Source organism: Triticum dicoccoides, chromosome 7A (genome assembly GCF_002162155.2).
Source record: "Triticum dicoccoides isolate Atlit2015 ecotype Zavitan chromosome 7A, WEW_v2.0, whole genome shotgun sequence".
NCBI classification, from domain to species: Eukaryota; Viridiplantae; Streptophyta; class Magnoliopsida; order Poales; family Poaceae; genus Triticum; species Triticum dicoccoides.
In genome coordinates, this window is record NC_041392.1 from 111,177,029 (window position 1) to 111,199,121 (window position 22,093).

A 22,093-nucleotide genomic window follows, 5' to 3' on the forward strand; every position below is an offset into this window, starting at 1 on the left:
AAAGTGTACCCCTCTTTTTGTACACCGACAGGGGCCCCCGGGCCTGGGCCACATGTAAGCGCAATTGCGTCGTTGGGCTAGGCCCAAAAACGGTGCGCGGGCAGGCGGGGCGGTTTTTACCGCGGTAAGTCTCTTCGCGCGCTGTGCTTCCCATGCTTCCCGCGCGTGGCGCGGCGCGGGGAGGCGTGTGTGACATGGGCGGCATGCGTGGGGTTGCTTCTTGCGGGCATGCGTCACATCACAGTTAATGTGAAAGGAGGCGGCCCGCGTTTTCCCCCATAAGAAGGAATTACCGTGGGCGCGTTGCTCACTTTCTCCTCTTCCCTTGTGCCTTTTCCAATCTTAGAGCCGCCGTTCCCTCTCTTCCTTCCTTCCTAAGCTTTCGCTATCGCCCGCCGCCGCTGCTTTGCCATCCCCCTTCCTCAGCCCTCTGAACTTCTTGGTCACCATGGCTCCCAAATTCGCCAAGGGCAAGGGGGTGGCTAAGGGCGCCAGGGCGGTGGAGCCGCCGGAGAGCGCGCTGTCGGGGGATCGGACGAAGTCCGCCTTCTTCTTCCCCTCAACGGTTGATGTTCGAGAGCTCCGGGCCTCCTTCAAGCCCCTATGGGGAGTGAAGACGGGGGGAGAGGATTCGGGACACTCGGCGACGCGCATCATTCCTGCTGCTTGCGCTGATCCTGCCTCAAATCGGTACCCCTTCTTCGTTGATTACTTTTCTTGCGGGTTATGCCCTCCTTTCTCCGATTTCTTCTGCGACGTTATGCGCACCTTCGGCTTTTGCCTCTTGGATTTTACTCCGAATGCGCTGGCGTGCATGGCTTTCTTTGCGCATCTTTGCGAAGGCTTTGCCGGGGTGCAGCCCAACACGGCGCTCTTCCGCCATTACTTCTTCCCTCGAATCCAGCCAGGAGGAGCCGTCTCCGGTTGCGTCACCTGGATCCCAAGATCCAAGGGGCGTACCCGGACGGTGCCATGAAGGAGAGGTAGGAGGAATGGCGTGGCCGGTGGTGCTGGATTGAAGATGAAAACCCGCCGGAATTCTGCAAGGTCCGCCGAGTGCCGCCGGTCCGTGGCAGTGACTGGAGTGATGTTGACGCCGCTGATGGGAGGCTCACCGTCGCCACCACCAGGATTCTCCGGCTCACCCAGGTCGGACTCACCCTTGAGATGATCGGGCCGGACTTCATTCGCCGCCGGATCGCCCCATTGCACAACAAGGGGAGGCCAGCTTGGCTCTTTACGAACCCGGCTGACATTATGCGACTCCGCCCCGGCCTCGATCACAACTTCACAGTGCTGGCGCATGCCCACTTCTGCCAGCGGCTTTTTCAGCTTGATGTGGGTCGCGATGGCGAGGTCGAGCGGACCGGCAAGGCCTCAAGGGCTTCCGCAAAGGTTGGGAAGTCCCTCAAGGGGCCATTTTTCAAGCTGCCAGCGGGGGTGGTCCCGTTGTGCAACAATTCGCGTCGGTCCGAGATCATCGCCATGATGCCGGACTGTAATGCGCACGGCCCTGTCCTGAGCTGGGAGGAGCCGAAGGACGAGGATGTGCAGCAATTCTTCAACACCCTAATTGAGGTGTACGTCAATGCCGACGCTGAGCGGTGGCTTATCATGGACACCACCTAGGCAGAGCTGGACTACATCACCACTAGGGCGAGGGAGGCATAGCTTGCCATGGAGGCCGGCAGCATCGGGGGCGTGGAGGACAAGACCGCAACGGCGGCGGAGGAAGAGGAGCTCACCCGGTGGGCAGGGGCCTCCGGGGAGGTCAGTAACGCCGACACTGGATCTCCGCTCGTCGAAGACGCGGCTGACCAGTCGTCGGGGGAGGAGGAGGACGTGGCGGCGGGCTCGACGCCAACCAGGGGAAGAGGGCGAGTCCCGCGGCGGGCTGGCTCCGGTGAGCCGGTCCGGCCCAGCAAGGCTGCGCGGCCTCAATTGACCCTGGAGGGGTCTGGGCGCCACAGGAGGGCCACGGCAGCCAAGAGGCCGACGAAGGCCGCTGAGAAGAAGAAGACAATAGCCCCTTCCTCATTCGGGCGCGCACAAACCCCGCCGCCTCCTTCGCCTCCTCCGGCAGGCATCGACTCGGATGATGTTGTGGAGCTCCCTTTTGATCTTGGGCCTCTCAGCCCGGAGAGGAAAAGGAAACTGGTGGAAGAGGAGGAGGTGGATGACGAGTAAGTACTCTGTTCCTTACTGTCATTTCCATTCCTCTGAATTAAGCAACCCATCTTGATCCGTTTTTGCTTTTGCAGGGATGCAGAGACATTGGCCCAGAGGGCGAAGAGGGCGAAGGCTTCGGCGAGCAGTCAGCCCTTAGCTGGGGCTTCAAGGACGCCACTGGTGGTGTTGAGCAGCCCAGACAGCAGCCCCCGGCACAGCCCCCAGCATAAGTTCTTCACCTTCTTCTTACTCGACATGTGGTAGGCGCTCGACGCTATGATGCTGACCTTGCCGGGTTTGCAGGAGGGGAGCGGTAGTAGGAGGAGCCACAGAGGGCTACTCCTAACACACCACCCCCATTGACTACGCCGCCGCGGGGGGCGTCCCCGGCAAGGGCATCAGGCACGGAGCCCACACCCATGGAGGAAGAGGGGAACTTGGGCACTGGTGGCTCTGCCACGGTGCCAAATGTTGGCGGAGACGGGACTTCTGCTTCACAGCCTGGCACTGGTGAGTCGCCTGTCCTTCGTCTCTGTTTTTCCCTTATTCTTTTCTTGGCTCCCATGCTCCCATTACTACCCAGACCCTCCTTCAATAGGTATGGAGGACGTGGATACCGTTGCTGGGAACATTGCTGAGGAGGCCGCCAAGGACGCTGCCGAGGTCGCCGCTGATGAGGCCGCCAAGGATGCTGCCAAGGACACCGCGGCGGGGGCCGCCAAGGTGACCGGGGAGGCTTCTGCCGAGGGCGCCAACGGTCGGCCTGCCGGGGAAGCCGGCAAGGCCATCGCCGAGGAAGAGGCGGTTGATGATCAGCCTCCCTCCTCCTCAACCTCAGGCCCCGGTAGGTATCTGAAGGTGGGCGACGATCTTTTCGTCCACCTCCCAGGGGCGTCAAGTTCCCGGGCGCCCGCCGAAGGAGAAGTCTTTGACGGCGAGGTGCTTGCCGCCACCGGGCTTGAGGTTGTCGGTGAGCCGGGCGTTGGCGGTGAAGGTTCTCCGAAAGAGCAGCTTTTCCGCGCTATGGGGGCCAACTTGCGAAAACTCCAGGCGCTCTACCGTGTCTGTCTGGACAAGGTTAAGTCCAGGATGGCAACGGTGGACCAGGCGGAGGTGGATTTCAAGGCGCGCGTTGCTGAGACGCAGACCTGGTTCCACCAGACTCGCGAGGAGCAGAGGGCCCTTCAGGAGGAATTGGCCAAGCGCAATGTCGAGTTCACCATGAAGATGGCTGACATCGAGAAGGCCCAGGAATAGGCGGCGAACTTGGTTGCCGCGGTCGAGGCCGTTCGGAACCAGCATCAAGCCGCACTGGATTCCCAGGAAGAGGACCTCACCGCGCGTGAGGCGAAGCTTGCCGCAGCGCTCCATGGCAAGGATGAGGAGCTCGAGGCCCTTGTCACGCGGCAGACTCACGAGCTGGAGAAGAGGCACAAGGAGGCACTCGATGCCCAGGCTTTGGCCCATGCCGGCAAGGTAAGGGAGTTGGAGGTGGCGTAGGACGAGCTGAAGGAGCAGGCCCTCAAGCTGTCCAACGAGAAGAGCACGCTCAACAGCGCCTTGGTGGAGGCGCAAGGAGCGGTCATCAGCAGGGCTGGGGAGCTCTCCGAAGCGCAAAACTCCGTCAGAGACCTCAAGCTGAAGCTGGAGGATCTCGAGAAGATGCTGTCGGAGAGCAGGGCTCGGGAGGAGACCTTGACCAGGAGCCTGGAGGAGGAGAAACAGCTGCGGGCGAACGAGGCCGCCTCCCACTAGGATTATGTGGCGGGCGAGAACAGATGGATCAGCCGTCTGGAGGAGGTCACCGGCAGGGTCACCTCGCAGTTGGCCACCATGGGGATGCCACACGTGAGGTACGCCCCTGAGCGCAGCGGGACCGTCAACACCAAGTTGACCCTGTTCTTCGAGGGCGTCCTTGGAGCCTTGGCTTATCTTCACTCCAACAGGACGGCCACACTGGCCGAGGAGGCCCGGCGACTTTGCCGAAGGGTCGTGACCAAGCTCCTCACCAAGATGGCGTATTGGAATCCCGATCTTGACTTCGGGCCGCGATGAAGAGCTTGCCGGATGGTGCTGACCTCACGACGCTCAAGGAGCACATCAAGCCCATCACCGACTGCATCGACGAAATCAAGAGGGTGGAAGGCCAGCGCCGGGATTAGGCACCCCGTTCTTCTTCGCCGCTGCGGGTTCCCGACCAAGACAAATTTTATCTTTAGTTAGAACCGCAGCTATGATGTGATGTAATATAACTTCAAAGTACTCTTAATTTTCATGCATGTTATTTCCCTGTTCAATTCCTCTTTGTATGTGTGCCCTACGTCGATCGAGAAGGCTTTCCAGCGCGGAAGCCCCTAGCGGCGTTTTGGGGATGGATCCCCATGGCCAGCCAGGTATGCGTGCTGACGGACGAGCCACCTTTCCGTTCTGAACGCGGCCGCTCGAACTGTCGAGTTTGACTCGAGTCAGAATCGGGGGCGTTGCTGATCGCGGAAGGCTACTCTGCCATTCTCGACGCAGCCGCTTGAGCTGTTGAGCGGACTCGAAACAGGGCAAGGGCGTTCTGATCGTGGTAGAGCCCCCTGGCGTGCATGTTTCTCATACAAAGCGAATATCTCCAGGGGGAATAACCTCAAATAAGAAGGGTAGCATAAATAAGGGTTCAGTGCAACTTAGCTTCTGTTTGCGATCGCTCGAGTGTCAATCTTCTGGCCTCCTTTCTTCTTCAAGGGTCAGGAAGATGAAGGAGTGTCGGGCTAACTGCTAGAGCCGATTCTCACAACTACGCCCCCTACCTGGCACGCCAAATATGTCGGTGGGAACGACACCAATGGGATCACAAGAATCCCTACTACGGTTGTGGGGCGCGGGGTCGTGAGAAGAGCGGATCAAACAGATAGCACACGGTTCGTTTATCCAGGTTCGGGCCGCGAGGATGCGTAAAACCCTACTCCTGCTTTGGTGGATTGTATATCTGTGTTCTTGAGCTAGGTATGGGGCGTGAGGAGCTCCAAAAAGCCGAATCCTTCTCCTGGTCGCCTTGGGCCTCCTTTTATAGGAAAAGGGGTGGCCACAGTGGCACACAGGAGGTGGAAAAGGAACAGTGATGCAAGGTTATCCTTCACATTACATGACAAGGCGCATTTAATGCGTCTTGCCCAGGTGTCCTTGCTTTATCGGGGACGAGGGAGAGCCCTGTCTCGTCCGTCGCCGCTCCCTCTCGTGTCGACACGCGCCCTGGCCAGCGGCGCCCGCGGTGCCATGTAGGCAGGCAGGCAGCTGAGGTGGCGCAGTGGTGGGTCTTCACGAAGATCCGCATGCCGCCACGTAGGTGCCTGCCCAGCTGGTTGGGTCGGCAGCTGCATGCGAATGGCGGTGGAGGTTTGACTGGCGTGGGCCTGATGGTGGCCGTACGGGTGTTCTTGGCAAGGGCCTTGCCGGGGCCCCGGCAAGGGTCTTGCCGTGGCGCCTGCTGTCATCCCCGGCAAGGCTCTTGCCGGGGGCCTTGTGGTCCTCCTTGGTTGGGATCCCGCCAAGGATCATCATCTTCTAAAGGGTGTGTCTGATCTTGAATGCCTTCACAAAGATCTGCATGCCACCACGGGGATGTCTCCCGAATCCTTGCCCCATGGGGGCAATGGACTCAAGGGTGACTCACTCCGTAGGTGGGGGGGAGCTGCCATGGCAAGGGTCTTGCCGGGTTTGCTAAAACCGCCTCCCGGCAAGGATCTTGCCGGGGGGTCCGCTTTGTCCCCTTTGCTCTTTGTGGTCTTGGTCTTGGCGTCGTTCTGCTTCTCCTGAGCTTCGGCCTTACCTTGGCTCACCTCCCTTGCCTTGCTAAGTGTGGTGGTGCCCGTGGCTTAGACTGCCCGTGCACAGTTATAGGGGTACAAAAAGTGTACCTCTGTTTTTGTACACCGACACTCACGGTTCCTGAGGCGCGGGCGGTGGACAACCAAAGTGAAGGAACGATCACTGGATCATAGCTCGGGTGATCTCCCCAAAGAACCTGTCGGGTATTAGAGAACTTGACGTCCATAGCAGCCATGTAGCGATGGACGTGCTCGTCCTCCTGCCTGACACAGCGACGTACCACCTCCGGCGGGGCTGGCTCCCTCCGCACTGAAAGTGGCCCACGCGAATGGCACCAAAGGAGATCAGGGTCGACGACGGGACCCGGGGCCAGGTTCCTCACCAAGCGTCACGCCCCTGAAGGTAGCACCTCCCAGTGCCAGCCCGGCGGAGCCCAGTCCCGGACATGGGTCCTGTGAAGCAGGACGTCATCGCAAACGGGTCGATGGCGAGGATGCAGGCTGGGCATCGTCGACAACAAATACTATATGCCGCAGAAGTAAAGTAACAATTTTTAAATGATGGATTGTGATTTCATATATGCAAATTCTAAATTTTATAACTAAAAATATAATAAACTAAAAAAACATTGACCATATCTACAACTAATATTTCTAACATTTCTATAACAAATTTTTTTCTTTAACATTTCTATAACATTAATACAGAAAAAACTAACATTTCTAACATTAATACAGAAAACTAATAACTAAAAACTAACATTTCTATATATAACTAATAACTAAAAACTAACATTTCTAACATTAATACAGAAAACTAAAAACTAACATTTCTATATATATATAACTAATAACTAATAACTAAAAACTAAAAACAGAAAAACTAAAAACTAAAAATAGATCAAAAATTCTGTATGTGTGTATGTGTGTGTATGTGTTGTGTGTGTGCAGGGCGATGGTGCGGGGACGCGCAGGGACGGCCGCAACGGCGAGCCAAGGCGATCGACGGCGCCGACGGCGCGCGGCGGCTTCGATTGGAGGGAGGAGAGGGGGGACAGAGGCTCACAACGCGGGCGAGGTCGAGGCGACGGCGATGCGGGCCGGTGCGGGCAAGGGGACACGGGCCGGTGCGGGGACGGGGAAGGGCCGGCGATGCGGACCGCGCGACGGGGGCGGCGCGACGAGGACGGGGGCGGCGCGGAGTCGACGGGGACGGCGCGACAGCGGCGGCGACGGCACGGGACGGGGCGGCGGCGATGAAGCAGAGAGAAAGTAGGAGATGAAACTGCAAAATTTCGAAGTGTTTTCTTATATAGGATGGACCTTTAGTACCGGTTGGAGCCACTAACCGGTACTAAAGATCTGTTTTGGCCAGGCCAAGCGGTGGGAAGGGCAGGCCTTTAGTACCGGGTGGTGGCTCCAACCGGTACTAATTGGGGGTGCGCTGGCAGGCGAGGGGCGTAGATGTTTAGTCCCACCTCGCTAGTCGAGGAGCGCCAGGACCAGATTATAAGCCCGGCGCGGGCACTGCACTGAGCTCCTCTCAAATACAGGCCTTCTGGGCCTACCTCTGCTACTCTGCCATGTGGGGCCTATTGGGCTTGCGGGCCTGCATCCTGGCCCAACAACAGGTTGGGTTTCTAGTCGTATGCAGGCCGATGTGGCCCAGTAGGCGGGCATTTTTTCTCTTTTTTTTTCTTTTCTGCATTATTAATTTTGTTTTATTTATTTTTAGTTGTTTTTTGTTGTATTTAGAGTTTCTTTGTGAATACATTTTTCAGTGATTCTTTTTTATGTTTAATATTAGTGTGTTTTATCATTATATTCAATTTGGTAATGCTTAGGTTATTTAAAAAATGAAATGGCTTTGTAACAGATGAGTTTTCGTCCGAAACCCTGATAGTTCGAAAGAGATTGTCTATTTTGTACACGAAATGCATCCAGTTTTTTGCCGTAACCCTCTCTACTTTTTTGCACATGCTATGTGGGTGAAATTATGATATCATGCCAACTTTCAATCTTTTCGGAGTTCATTTGAAGTGTTTTTTAATTTAGCTGAAAAAATCAGTAAATGCATGAAAGAATTTGTTTGCACATAAAATTTTTTCGCTTTTCAAATGCCAAAACACATAACTATCCTAACTATTACAGAGATTCCCTCCTGGGTGTGAAACACAGAAGAAAGTGATGATAGTGAAGCCGATCACATCCCAGATCGTTGGGTGTGAAACTTTTTATTCGCGTGTGTCCCTTTGCACCGTAACCATGGAAAATCTTCATCATTTAACGGGATGCTCGGGTCAATATTCACTGTGAATGGAGCAATTTCATCAAAATTTTCATAATCTCCTGACATGTCTGTCTTGCCATCCACTCCTACGATGTTTCTCTTCCCAGAAAGAACTATGTGCCGCTTTAGCTCATTGTATGATGCATTTCGCTTCCTTATCTTTTCTTTTTCTCGGCTTGGTAGACATGTCCTTCACATAGAAAACATGTGCCACATCATTGGCTAGGACGACTGGTTCGTCTGCATACGCAAGATTGTTGAGATCCACTGTTGTCATTTCGTACCGCGGGTCTTCCGTTACCCCACCTTGTGTCATATTGACCCATTTGGACCGAAACAAAGGGACCTTCAAACCACGTCCATAGTCAAGTTCCCATATGTCATGTATATAACCATAATATGTTTCCTTTCCCGTCTTGGTTGCTGCATCAAAGCGGACACCACTGTTTTGGTTGGTGCTATTCTTATCTTGGGCGATCATGTAAAATGTATTACCATTTATCTCATACCCTTTGAAAGTCATTATATTCAAAGATGGTAGAGACAGTGAGTACAAGTCATCTTCAATAGAGGCGTCATGCATGGTACGTGTCTGCAACCAGCCGGCAAAACTCCTGGTTTGTTCACGTGTAATCCAGTCATCAGACCGCTCCGGGTGTTTGGAGCATATAAAATTCTTGTGTTCGTCCATATACGGAGCCACCAAGGCGGAATTCTGTAGAACTATGTAGTGTGCTTCAGTGAGAGAACATATTATTTGATCCCCTCCTAGCGTGCCTTTTCCATCTAGTCTTCCCTTATGTTGCGATTCAGGAACACCAATCGGCTTAAGGTCAGGAATAAAGTCAATACAAAACTCAATGACCTCCTCATTTTCATGGCCCTTGGAGATGCTTCTTTCTGGCCTAGCACGGTTATGAACATATTTCTTTAAAACTCCCATGAACCTCTCAAAGGGGAACATATTGTGTAGAAATACAGGACTCAAAACGTTAATCTCTTCGCATAGGTGAACTAGGACGTGCGTCATGATGTTGAAGAAGGATGGTGGGAACACTAACTCGAAACTGACAAGACATTGCACCAAATCATTCTCTAACCTTGGTATGATTTTTGGATCGATTACCTTCTAAGAGATTGCATTGAGGAATGCACATAGGTTCACAATGGCTAATCGAACGTTTTCCGGCAGAAGCCCCCTCAATGGAACCGGAAGCAGTTGCGTCATAATCACGTGGCAGTCATGAGACTTTAGGTTCTGAAACTTTTTCTCTGCCATGTCTATTATTCCTTTTATATTCGACGAGAAGCCAGACTATACCTTAATAGTGAGCAGGCATTCAAAAAAGATTTCCTTCTCTTCTTTGATAAGAGCGTAGCTGGCATGACCCTGATGTATCCGTCTTTTCCGTGCATACGTTGCTGGTCCTCCCGTGCCTCACGTGTATCTTTTGTCTTCCCATACACGCCCAAGAAGCCAAGCAGGGTCACACAAAGATTCTTCGTCACGTGCATCACGTCGATTGCGGAGCGGACCTCTAGGTCTTTCCAATAGGGCAGGTCCCAAAATATAGATTTCTTCTTCCACATGGGTGCGCGTCCGTCAGCGTCATTCGGAACAGGTTGTCCGCCAGGACCCTTTCTAAAGACTACCTTCAAATCCTTGACCATATCATGTACATCAGCACTAGTACGGTGGTGAGGCTTCGTCCGGTGATCCGCCTCACCTTTGAAATGTTTGCCTTTCTTTCTTACGGCATGCTTGCTCGGAAGAAATCGACGATGTCCCAGGTACACATTCTTCTTACAATTAGCCAAATATATACTGTTTGTATCGTCCAAACAGTGCATGCATGCGCGGTATCCCTTGTTTGTCTGTCCTGAAAGGTTACTGAGAGTAGGCCAATCATTGATGGTCACGAACAGCAATGCCTTTAGGTCAAATTCTTCCCCCATGTGCTTATCCCACGCACATACACCTATTCCATTCCACAGCTGTAAGAGTTCTTCAACTAATGGCCTTAGGTACACATCAATATCGTTGCCGTGTTGCTTAGGGCCTTGGATGAGCACCGGCATCATAATGAACTTCCGCTTCATGCACAATCAAGGAAGAAGGTTATACAAACATAGAGTCACAGGCCAGGTGCTATGGTTGCTGCTCTGCTCCCCAAAAGGATTAATGCCATCTGCGCTTAGACCAAACCATACGTTCCTTGCATCATATGCAAACTCCTTCCCGTACTTTCTCTCGATTTTTCTTCACTGCGACCCATCAGCGGGTACTCTCAACTTTCCATCTTTCTTACGGTCTTCTCTGTGCCATCGCATCGCCTTGTCATGCTCTTTGTTTTGGAACAAACGTTTCAACCGTGGTATTATAGGAGCATACCACATCACCTTGGCAGGAATCTTCTTCCTGGGCCGCTCGCCCTCGACATCACCAGGGTCATCGCGACTGATCTTATAGCGCAATGCACCGCATACCGGGCAAGCGTTCAAATCCTTGTACTCACCGTGGTAGAGGATGCAATCATTAGGGCATGCATGTATCTTCTGCACCTCTAACCCTAGAGGGCAGACAACCTTCTTTGCTTCGTACGTACTCTCGGGCAATTCGTTGTCCTTTGGAAGCATATTCTTTATCATTACCAGCAACTTTCCAAATCCCTTGTCAGATACACCATTCTCTGCCTTCCATTACAGCAATTCCAATGTGGTGCCCAGCTTTTTCTTGTCACCTACGCAATTCGGGTACAACAATTTTTTGTGATCCTCTAACATGCGCTGCAACTTCTTCTTCTCCAAATCACTTGTGTAGTTTCTCTTTGCATCGGCAATGGCCCGACCTAGATCATCAACGGGCTCATCTGATGCCTCTTCTTCAGCTTCTTCCCGCATTGCCGGCTCAGCTTCTTCCCACATTACCGGCTCAGCTTCTTCCCCCATTGTTGTATCATCGTATTCAGGGAACCCATGGCCAGGATAGCTGTCGTCATCCTCTTCTTCTTCATTGTCTTCCATCATAACCCCTCTTTCTCCGTGCTTGGTCCAAACATTATAGTGGGGCACGAAACCGAACTTAAACAGGTGAACGTGAATGGTTCTTGACTTAGAGTAATTTAGATCATTCTTACAGCCAGCACATGGACAAGGCATAAAACCATCCTCCCGCTTGTTTGCCTCAGCCGCAAGCAGAAAAGTTTGCATGCCATTAATGAACTCGGGAGAGCATCGGTCATCGTACATCCATTGTCGGCTCAACTTCATTACACAACACCGAAAAAGACCAAATTAATACAAGTTCATACATAAAGTTCATACAACACTTAAATGCAACAAACAAATAACTCTCTAGCTAAAGAATTTAAATGCAACAACAAATGCGATCAAGATCGCAACTAAGGTAACAGTTGATCCAACAGCATAATGATACCAAGCCTCACTATGAATGGCATATTTTTTAATCTTTCTAATCTTCAAGCGCATTTTCTCCATCTTAATCTTGTGATCATCAACGACATCGGCAACATGTAACTCCAATTCCATCTTCACCCCTCAATTCTTTTCAATTTTTCCTTCAAATCCTCGTTTTCTCTTTCAACTAAATTTAACCTCTCGACAATAGGGTCGGTTGGAATTTCTGGTTCAACTACCTCCTACATACAAATATCTATGTCAACTTCATGGGCATAATTTGTCATAAACACGAAATGCAACAAATAGTTTTAAAAGAGAATATACCACATCTGAATCATAACCCGGACGAGGGCCGACGGGGACGGATATCAAAACCATGGCACTATGTATAATAAACAACGTATGGGTAAGATAATTATACGAGTAACTATATATCCAAATCACACAAACATCAATTTTTTATATAAAACATTCATGAACAAGAGGCTCACAACAAGGTGGTGCCGGCGACGGGACGTTGCGGGTGATCAACGGTGTTACGACGGAGATTTAGAAGGCACTAAGTAAACCACACCTACATATGCAAACTAAGTGTTATTTTTTACCTCAGATTGCATATAAATCAAATACTAGCACATATATATAATTCCTCCCAAATTACTAAACTCACAAATCAATCACTATATAAAGCATTGCAAGAGCTAATCTAGCAATGAGAGATGAAAGGATAAAATTGCTAACCTTTGTGATCATTTGAATGGATGGGGGCCTTCAAATCTTGACAAATTTTGGGCAAAATGTGTGATGAGCTTGAGTGGAAGAGGAAAAGAACAGAAAGGAGGGTCCCCAGACTGACAACATCCTGCCACCACTCACTTTAGTACCGGTTTGTGGCACGAACCGGTGCTAAAGGTTCGCCACGAACCGGTACTAATGAGAGCGGCTGGCTAGCCGTTGGAACCGGCACTAATGCACACATTAGTGCCGGCTCAAAATCAAACCGGCACTAATGTGCTTTACATTTAACCCATTTTCTACTAGTGGTCGAGTTAAGTTTGCACGAATTTTGACACACCGAGGCAGTTTTCGCGTGCCACGTAGAACAAGGCCGGTGTGTGGGCGTTGGAGAGGTCGCCCACACACCCAACAACACGCGGTTGCCAGCTGCGCTGTGTGGGCGAATTAGTTTCTGCCCACACAACCACCACCTAGTACACGCGCATGTGGGCGAACTGCTTTTCGCCCACACAGCAGTCGTACGTTGTTGGATGACAACTGCAGTTGCGTGTACATGGCAACCAGGTAAACACACATGGCAACTATGATTCGTTTGCTAGACATCAACTCCAATTGCACGTACGTGGCAATCAGATAAACATACATGGCAACCATGATTAACCACACGTGACAACTAGGTAAACAGACATGGCAACAATTGTTTGACCATATGTGGCAAGTAGTTAATCACACACGACAACTATGGTTTGATTACACGCGACAACTACCATAAATTAGACATGACAACTACAGTTAACCAAAACAGAGAGAGTTGCCATGCTTCTACAACCATATTTGCCATCTCGGATAACTACATCTGCCATCCCGGATGGCAACTAAATCGTCATCCCACAGGTACCTAATGTAGCTGCGTCAGGACGTGTGAGCATATTTGCTTAGTGCCACACGCGCGGGGTGAGGATAAGTAGTATTTATTGGGCGTGTGGCACAAAATAGCTACGCCCACAAATGTAGGCAATTCTACTGTTCGCACACACACAGTCCGTATGGGCTGCCCTCTGCTCATGCCATACACGATATTTAGATGAATGCCTATTATGCCACACGTGTGGTGGATATCAGCGTCTTTGGACAAAAAGAAGCTGAGACAAATAAATGCATCAGATATGCGCAGTCTGGTATACGCGGATGCAACATGGACAATTAGAAGAAGCACTTAATACGCGTTAATTACAATCATATCAACCTTTGCTTGTTGCTGCTCAGCCTGCAACGAGCCCAAAAAGTACAATGCGTGGTGATTGCATGGTCAATATTCCAATGTCGTGTCAGATACTACTAACCTTTCATTAATCAGGCTCAAGCTTTGTTCTTTCGTCAGCTAAGTTAATGGTGTTTGGGTCACAAACTAAGTCTGAACATGCACATGCGCACACGCGCAAAGATCGATCATACCTTGTCACTTTGACATCTTCAGATTGATTGTTTGTCTGTACATCTTATACTAAATATCCTGAAGCCCTTTTGCTTTTATATACTCAGGTCAAAAGTCAAAACCCCAAAACATTTGTAAGTATTAGTATGTTTGAGGTAACAATCCATCTTCCCTGAGCAGAAGCAGTGCGTCGATCGCTTTCTGCTGCATACCCTGAATCCGACTAATTAAAGCTAGCAAGCGTGCCGATGGAAAAACCTAAATAATCTGACAGAGAGTGTGTATGGAAGTTCTTACCGAATCCACAACAACATTAAACTACGTGCTACAGATCATCAGATAGATGCAGCGAACAGTGCCTGCTTTGTATGAATGTTAATCAACTCGTTTGCTTATGTCAACTTGGTCGTGAGGGCACCTGAATAATGACCTAACTCAAGATCCTTTTGTCTTGCAATACTGGCGATGATGATCAGGCGTGCATGGCCGGCTAACTAATGGAGTCCGACATGCATGCTTTGCTTGCTGCATGGATATTGGATGGATTAATCACCATCGAGTGTCATGTCCATTGGAGAATTACTAAACAACTCAAAGAATTAGCACTACTCGTTAGTAGTAGTAGGCGATCCCCAACCTTGGATAAACTAATATTGTTGTACTTGCAGCCTCCACAGAGATGAGAGATCCCTAATGCGCCACGAGGAACAGACACTGACACTGGAATGATCGAAGGAGCGGAGCGGCAATGCATTCTTGACGTCAACACACGTACGTGGCGCGTCTGTTAATGCTAAGAGCATCTCCAACAGACGCCGCGCTAATTTTATTATAGTGTCGAAAGAGCGATTTCGCGTGCGTGGGTTGGTTGCTTTTTCAGACACTATAAATTTTAGCGCGTCACTGTAGGGCTTCATCGGGCGCGGTAAATACAGCGCGCGCTTGGCAGATACGAAACAACACATATCAATTTGATAATACGATGATCTTTTAAAGATAAAACAAATATGCAAAATAATGAGTTGGAGCAACATAACATAGTTCAATTGCATGGCATAGTTTAAAATCACCCAACTAAGTTCATGATAAACAAAAGTTCACACAAACAAATGAACATCAACAATCATGCCACATTATCTTCCTCCTCCTATTCATTTTCAAGCGCCTCATTGTGAACTAGAACTCGGACGGTGTTCGCACTATCTTCAACGGCATCATATGAAGGCATGTGAGGCACACCGGAAGCCACGCGCCCACCCATGTCACACGGAGGTGCTCTCATGCCTCCCATGAGAGACCCAAAACCCATGCCTCTCATGGCTCCCATGGTAGCTTCGAAGCCACACATGCCTCCTGTAGGTGCTCCCATGCCTCCCATGGTAGCTTCGAAGCCACCCATGCCTCCGAAGCCTCTGGCACCCATGCCTCACATGCTTCTTCCCAAGCCTCCCGACAGCTCCCATGCCTCCGAAGCCTCCCATGGTAGCTCCCATGTCTCCCATGCCTCCCATGGCCATCAATTTTTTTTGGACCAAGACTTTATCACGGGAAAGATTGATGAACTCCTTTTGCCTATCATCGAAGGTAGATATGCCCATGAAGAACAAGTACTTTTCCCATTTCAATAATCTAGCTCGCTCCTCCATGGCCAATTTCTTCTCCTCCAATGCCACCTTCCTCTCCTCGGCCGCCACCCTCCTCTCCTCTGCCAACCTCCTCTCCTCGGCCAGCGACTCTTGGCTCCTTGCCATCCTCCTCTCCTCGTTTGCTTCCTTTCTTGCCTTCAAAATAGCTTCCATAGAATTCTTTAACTCATCATCTCCTCTCTTCTTCTTCTTCTTCTTCTTCTTCTTCTTCTTCTTCTTCTTCTTCTTCTTCTTCTTCTTCTTCTTCTTTTCTTTTGCTTCTTTCTTATCTTCATTTGGTCTTTTTGGCTTGGAGTAGCCAACCGAGTTTGGTGTAGGGCTCCTCTTGCCATCATCACTTGATGCCTCCTCTCCTCCTCATCATCATCCAAATCAATAGTTGCCTTGATTTTCTTGCTCTCCTCTAGGACATCACGGTTCTTCCATTTCTCTTCATCCGTCAACACTTCGAAGCAATGGGGCAAGACAAATGCTCTCCCTTTCTTGACCTTGCCTTTCTTGATCTTCTTCTCGAAATAAGTTTTGTGCAATAGTGAGCTACAAACAAAATAACAAGTTATCACTTGAAACACCAAAGATGAAGCATGAACATGGAACATAAAGAAATGGCACTTACCCTATCTCTATCATAAGTGCCACTTGAGTTTATTAGGCAACCCGACTTCATTGCCGCCGCCCACCTTTGACAATCTTTGTTGATTGCCGATCACCGGGAGCGAAAAGATCTATCGGTGCGCTCAATTCCACTCTTGTTGTTTCTATCAAGGAACTCCTTCATCCAGACCCAATATGTATCTCTATTTTGGTCCCCTCCAACGTTGGCATCCATAGACACATGCAACCATGTATTACGTAGCAAGACGTCTTCGTCAATGGTGTAGTTTCCCACTCTTCCTTTCGGTGCATCGACGATACCCTCACCATCCTCATCCACTTCATACTCATGATCATCTTCATGCACATCATTGGTTTGAGACCAATGAGAATTGTTCGAGCCAACACCCATAGTTGACATATATGTGTCATCATTGAAACTACAAAGTATGATAAAAGAAAAACCAAATTAAGCTATCCACATGTAAACATTTATCTAAAAACAACAACAAAAAATGGGACAAAATCATTCCCTGTGGGCATTTCATCAAACACCTTGTGCGCATCGGCCGCCGGCGCAAAAAATTGCGAGCTCTGCAGCGCTTTGGTCGGCGTAGGCGCGGCCAGATGCGCTACAAATTTCTTCATCGGCCGCCTATAAGAGCCGTCCGCTTTGTTCTTCTTCCGGGCCGCCGTCTCCACCGCCGCACTCAGTCGCTTGGAGACGGAGGCCCGTGGCTTCACGGCGGGCGGCGGCGGATGCCACCCTTCGAGGTCGTCTGTGGCGCCATGAAAAGGTCGCGCGCGAAACTTGTGCTTAGAGGAGGAGGGGCGCCGGCGGCGAAGCCGAAGCTCAACCCCGCGCTAGGGTTTGCAGCGGTGGAGGCGGCTATGGTGAAGGGGTCACAATAGGGAGGGGTCGGGGGGTGTGGGCGTGGCCTTCCATCGGTGGAATTTCGCCAGCGGCGACGCGGGGCAACCGGAGAGGTCAGGGCGGCAGTTGGTTGCTCGCGCGTGAATTGTCGCTATCCAGCGCACGGGAGTTGGCGCTGCAAATACACCGCGTGCGATGCCGTTTTCCTCCGCACGCTGAACCAAGTTTACCGCGCGCGCGATTATTGCGCGGCTGCTGGAGCGCCCATTTCGCCCCCCTCCCCTGCGTGCAATAAAGCGATTTTTTTCAGCGCGCGGCTAAGATAGAGCGCATGTTGGAGATGCTCTAAGAGCATCTTCAATGCAAATTTGGAGATGTAAAACCAGGAGATGTAAATTTTAAATACCAAAAAATGCATTTTACATCTCCAAAAAAGAGGAAACTCCAACAAATGATGTATATGGATGATGTAAAAGTCCAACTTCAATAGATGATGTATTTAATGATATAAAACTAGTCGGCATGAGCGCCAGCGACCGAGCGCCAAGAGCCGAGAGGAGTGCTGGCGGACGGAGCAGCGGCAGCAGGTGCGCCGGCGGCCAAGCAACAAGAGCTGGAAAGTCGAATGCAACGGCGGGAGCTCGAATGGTTGGCGGCGTGACTGTGAATCGAGCGACGGATTAGTCACGGCGAGGCGGCGGAGCGATGGCCGTGCGGCGCGAGAAAGTCGAGTTTGGCAGCGGGAAAGCGACGGGGGCGTGGCGGCGGGTGTGCGTCTCGAATCCGGCGGCAGCGGGGGGAGCTCATATCATGCGGCAGCGCGACGGCGATTTGACGGCGGACAAGTGGCCAATTCGATCGATTTTGAGGTGGGCGGCAGACAAGCAGCAGTGGAACCAGCAGCGGAGCAACGGTGGCGTGGTGCGGAGGGCAAGTGACACTGCAGCGGAAGTGCAATGGAATGGACTCAAATCAGCGGTCGGCAACGGCGGCGCGGCGGGGATGACCGGCGGGGTCGCGGCGGGGTCAGGGATGGACGGACGGGCGGTGGCGGCAATGTTACCAGCCAAAAATCGCCGGCGGCGAAGGCTGGCGGGACAAAAATGAAAACGGTTGATGTGCGACCGGCCATTTTACATCTTCAAGGGGTGTTGTATTTTACATCTGAAGATGAAGATGTAAAAAATATTGCGTGTACATTTCGAGGAGGGTTTTAGGATCTACAACACCTGTTGGAGATGCTCTAATTCTTGTCATCTCAATTGGTTTCTGGGTGTTGATTAACTTGAGTTGGAGAAGAGCGAGTCCTTGATCGTGGAGAACGATCGGTCACCGTCGTCGGCGCCGGCGTGCTTGGCCAGTCCGTCCTTGATCATGGTGATCTCGTGGCAGACGTCCGCCATGGTGGGCCGCAGCGCCGGCGAGTGCTGCGTGCACGCCAGCCCGAGCTCCATCAACTCCACGACCGCCATATCGGCCACCGTGCCGTCCCGCCGCCACGGCGCGTGGGCGACGGCGCCGGCGACGTCGTGCGGGTAGTGCCGCCTGACCCAGTCGTGCAGCGTTAGCCCCTCGTCGAAGATCACGTCCGTCGGCCGCTTCCCGGTGAGTAGCTCCAGGATCAGCACGCCGAAGCTGTACACGTCGCCCCGCGCCGACGGGTGGCCTCCTAATCCGTACTCTGAACCAAATAATTAGCCGTTAATCACATGATTAGTGAAATGTAATTAATGTCACATCGAGCATGCATGCTAGCTTTACGTAAGTCTAGCATTGCTCTGTGTGTGTGTGTCACGTACCAGGTGCGATGTAGCCAACTGAACCCTGCAACAGTCCGGTGGCGATGGAGTTGCACGGAGCGGCGGAGTCGTCGCTCGAGCTGCTGCTTGCCTCGGCGCCGGCGACGAGCCGCGCGATGCCGAAGTCGGAGATCACGGCGCGCATCCCGTCGTCGAGGAGGACGTTGCTCGGCTTGAGGTCGCAGTGCACGACCCTCACCGGCGCGTAGTGGTGCAGGTAGGCCATCCCCTCGGCCACGTCGCTCGCGATGCTCACCAGCTGCCCGAAACCTAGTCTGCTGCTGCTGCCGCCGCCGCCGTCGTCGTCGTGCGGGTAGAGGTGCGCCTCGAGGCTGCCGTGCGGCATCAGCGGCAGCACCAGCGCATTGAAGCTGGCCGTGCTGCAGGTGGTGATCACCCGGATGAGGTTCTTGTGCCGCGTCCGCCGGAGCGCCTCGCACTCGCGCTTGAAGCTGACGGACACCTCGCCGCCGCCCTTCGGGTCCGCGAGCACCTTCACGGCCACGCGCGCGCCGCCGCGGAGCGTCCCCTCGTAGACTCGCCCGAACCGCCCGGCGCCGATCAGGCGAGACTCTGCGAAGCCACCCGTGGCATCGGAGAGCTCCCTGTAGGATATCCTCGGGTGCTCCCTCTCCGCCGCCTGCTGCTCGATGTCCACGCGCCACGTCGAGCGCCGCCTTGATCTCGCCGTCGCCATCGACCGGCACCCGGCCGCGAAGAGCATCATGCACACGGCCGCGACGATGCCGAACGCGGCGGGGACCACCGCTCGCCGGTGATCGGCACGTCTCGCGCCGCACGTCGCAATGCCGGGGATATGCCCGGCAACGCAGAGGCCGGGGTTGCCTCGGAACGCCGCCGCGGACAGATTCGCTAGCACGCCGGCGTGGGGCACCACGCCGGAGAAGTTGTTGTACGAGAAGTACGCTTCCCGGAGCGACGTGGACACCTGCAGGGTCTCTGGCAGGGCACCCGAGAGCTCGTTCCGCGACACGTCGATGGCCTCCAGGAACGGCAGCGCCGCGATGGCCCCCGGGAGCGCGCCCCGCAGCGCGTTGCCGGAGACGTTGAGGTACTCGAGCGCGACGCAGCCGCCGAGCTGCGACGGGATCGCGCCGGCGAGCTCGTTGGACGACAGGTCGAGCGCGAGGATCATGTCCATCTTGCTGAGCCCGAGAGGGAGAGAGCCCTCCAGGTGGTTGTTGGAGAGGTTCAGGTACAGCTTGAGGTTGCTCATGGCGGCGACGTGCGCTGGGATCTCGCCCTGGAGGCCATTGTAGGAGAGGTCGAGGATTTCGAGGTTGTCGCAGTCGCCGAGGCTCGGCGGAATGGCACCGGCAAGTCGGTTGTGGTGCAGCATCAGCCTCCTGAGCTGCGTGAGGTTGGAGAACGTGTCTGGGATGGCGCCGGCGAGGCGGTTGCCGGAGAGGTCGAGGAGGCCGAGGTGCGGGAGCTCACCGATGGACTGGGGGATCTCGCCGGAGAGGAGGTTGTTGGAGAGGTACAGCTGCTCGAGCCGCCGCATGCGCGATAAGTCCGGCGGGATGGAGCCGTTGATGAGGTTATTGGAGAGGTTGAGGTACGTGAGGTTGACGAGGCCGGAGATGTTGGGCGGGATGGATCCCGAGATGGCGTTGTCCTCGAGGTGGATCTGCCGGAAGCTGCGCGAGAGCTCGCCGATGAACGACGGCAACCTGCCCCCGAGGCCGTTCCCGGCGAGCTCGAGCTCCTGGAGGCGAGTGCAGTTGCTGAGGGAGTGGAAGAAAGGGTCGAGGTTGGTGTTCCCGTCGTGGCTGGAGAGGTTGTTGTAGGAGAGGTAGAGGTACTGGAGCCGCGGCAACCTGTCGAACACCTGCGGTGGCAGCTCGCCGGCCAGGTAGTTGGACTCGAAGTCGACCCACTCGAGAATGGCGGAGTTGGACAGCGCCGTCGGGATCGGGCCAGAGAGTTCATTGGACCAGAGGAGGAGGTAACGGAGGCTGGGGAGGCGGCATTCGCCGGAGTACGGGATGTCGCCGGCAAGGGAGTTGTTGGCGAGGTCCATGTACTGCAGCGCAGAGCAGTTACAGAAGAGCGTGTCCGGGATGCCGCCGGAGAGCCGGTTGCCGCTGAGGTCGAGGTAGTAGAGCTCCCGGAGGAGCCCGATGCCGGCGGGGATCGCGCCCTCGAGCAGGTTGTTCGTCAGGCTCAGCTGCGTCAGCCTCGACAGCGCGGCAATCTCCTCCGGGATCCCACCCGCGAACGCGTTGCTGGACAAATCAAGAACCGAGATGAAGGACAGCCGCCCCAGCGCCGGCGAGAGCACGCCGCGGATCCCGCGGCCGCTGAGAACCAGCTGGGTGACGCGCCGCCTGTGGTCACACGCGACGCCAGTCCAGTTGCAGAACCGCGGCGAGCGGCCCCAGTCGGCGAGGGCGACGCCGGGGTCGGCCGAGACGCCGGAGAGGAAATCGAGGAGCGCGGACCGGTCGTCGGCCAGTACTGGCGCTGCTGCTCCTGGTGCCTGTGGCATGGCGGCGGCGGCGGCGGGGACAGCGATCGGCACGATGAGGGCGACATGGAGGATGACGATGATTGGGATGGCGAGCAACTTGGCCATTGGGGCCGACAGGACGTGGGTGGTGGCCGCGAGGATGAGGTGGACGTGCACAGTGCACCGGCGAGCATCTGATAGCTACGTCTGCTACAATGCCGTGGTTTTATGGGGAGCGGGAGAGCTTGGAGGAAGCAGCTGGAGCTGCAGACGAGGCGCGCGGGGGAGAAGATGGCTGCCTAACTTAACCAGGCCGCGTGCGCCTGGATTTGGCGCCAAAACGCCAAATGTTTGACTCGGGGTGGGAGTGTGGACGTGCGTGTGCGTGTACAACTTGCTTTGGTGAAGCAAGTCAAGCCCCTGCTAGTTTTGTTTATCCAAGAAATGGTATTAGTCAAAGTACGCGTCAAGTTGTTCGTCAAAGATGAGTTCATATGTGAAACCACACGAGACTAAAACATCTTGCAGGTTTATTAAAAGTGGTTATCCATGGCAAGTTGTGCTAGTTGAGAACACGTATTGTTGTCGTCAGGTCCAGGTTATTGTTCACAAAAAGCACTATAGCAACACCTGAAAGGATTTTGGTTCTATTGTTATTTTGTTTTGCGGTTTTGTCTTTCTTTTAGACGACTAAGAAATAACTATTTTTAAGTTGATAGGATAAATCATTCCCTTCGTTCTGAATCATAAGATTTTCTATTTATTTTTTTTGAGTTAGATGTATATAGCCGCGTTTTATGTGTTCGTTCATCCATTTTAATATGTATGTAGCCCATACTGAAA

The 22,093-nt window shown here is 53.0% G+C and overlaps 1 protein-coding gene across 1 annotated transcript; it reads right to left on the bottom strand.

Moving 5' to 3' along the window:
- Nucleotides 1–18,109: 18,109 nt before the first annotated feature.
- LOC119332125 (putative leucine-rich repeat receptor-like serine/threonine-protein kinase At2g24130) lies at nt 18,110–21,376 on the bottom strand. Its single transcript, XM_037605292.1, has 2 exons — nt 18,778–21,376; nt 18,110–18,659 (listed from the first exon to the last, which is right to left on the bottom strand). The coding sequence occupies exons 1-2, from the start codon at nt 21,374–21,376 to the stop codon at nt 18,259–18,261; spliced, it is 3,000 nt and encodes a 999-aa protein (XP_037461189.1). The 3' UTR covers nt 18,110–18,258.
- Between the last annotated feature and the right edge of the window lie 717 nt (nt 21,377–22,093).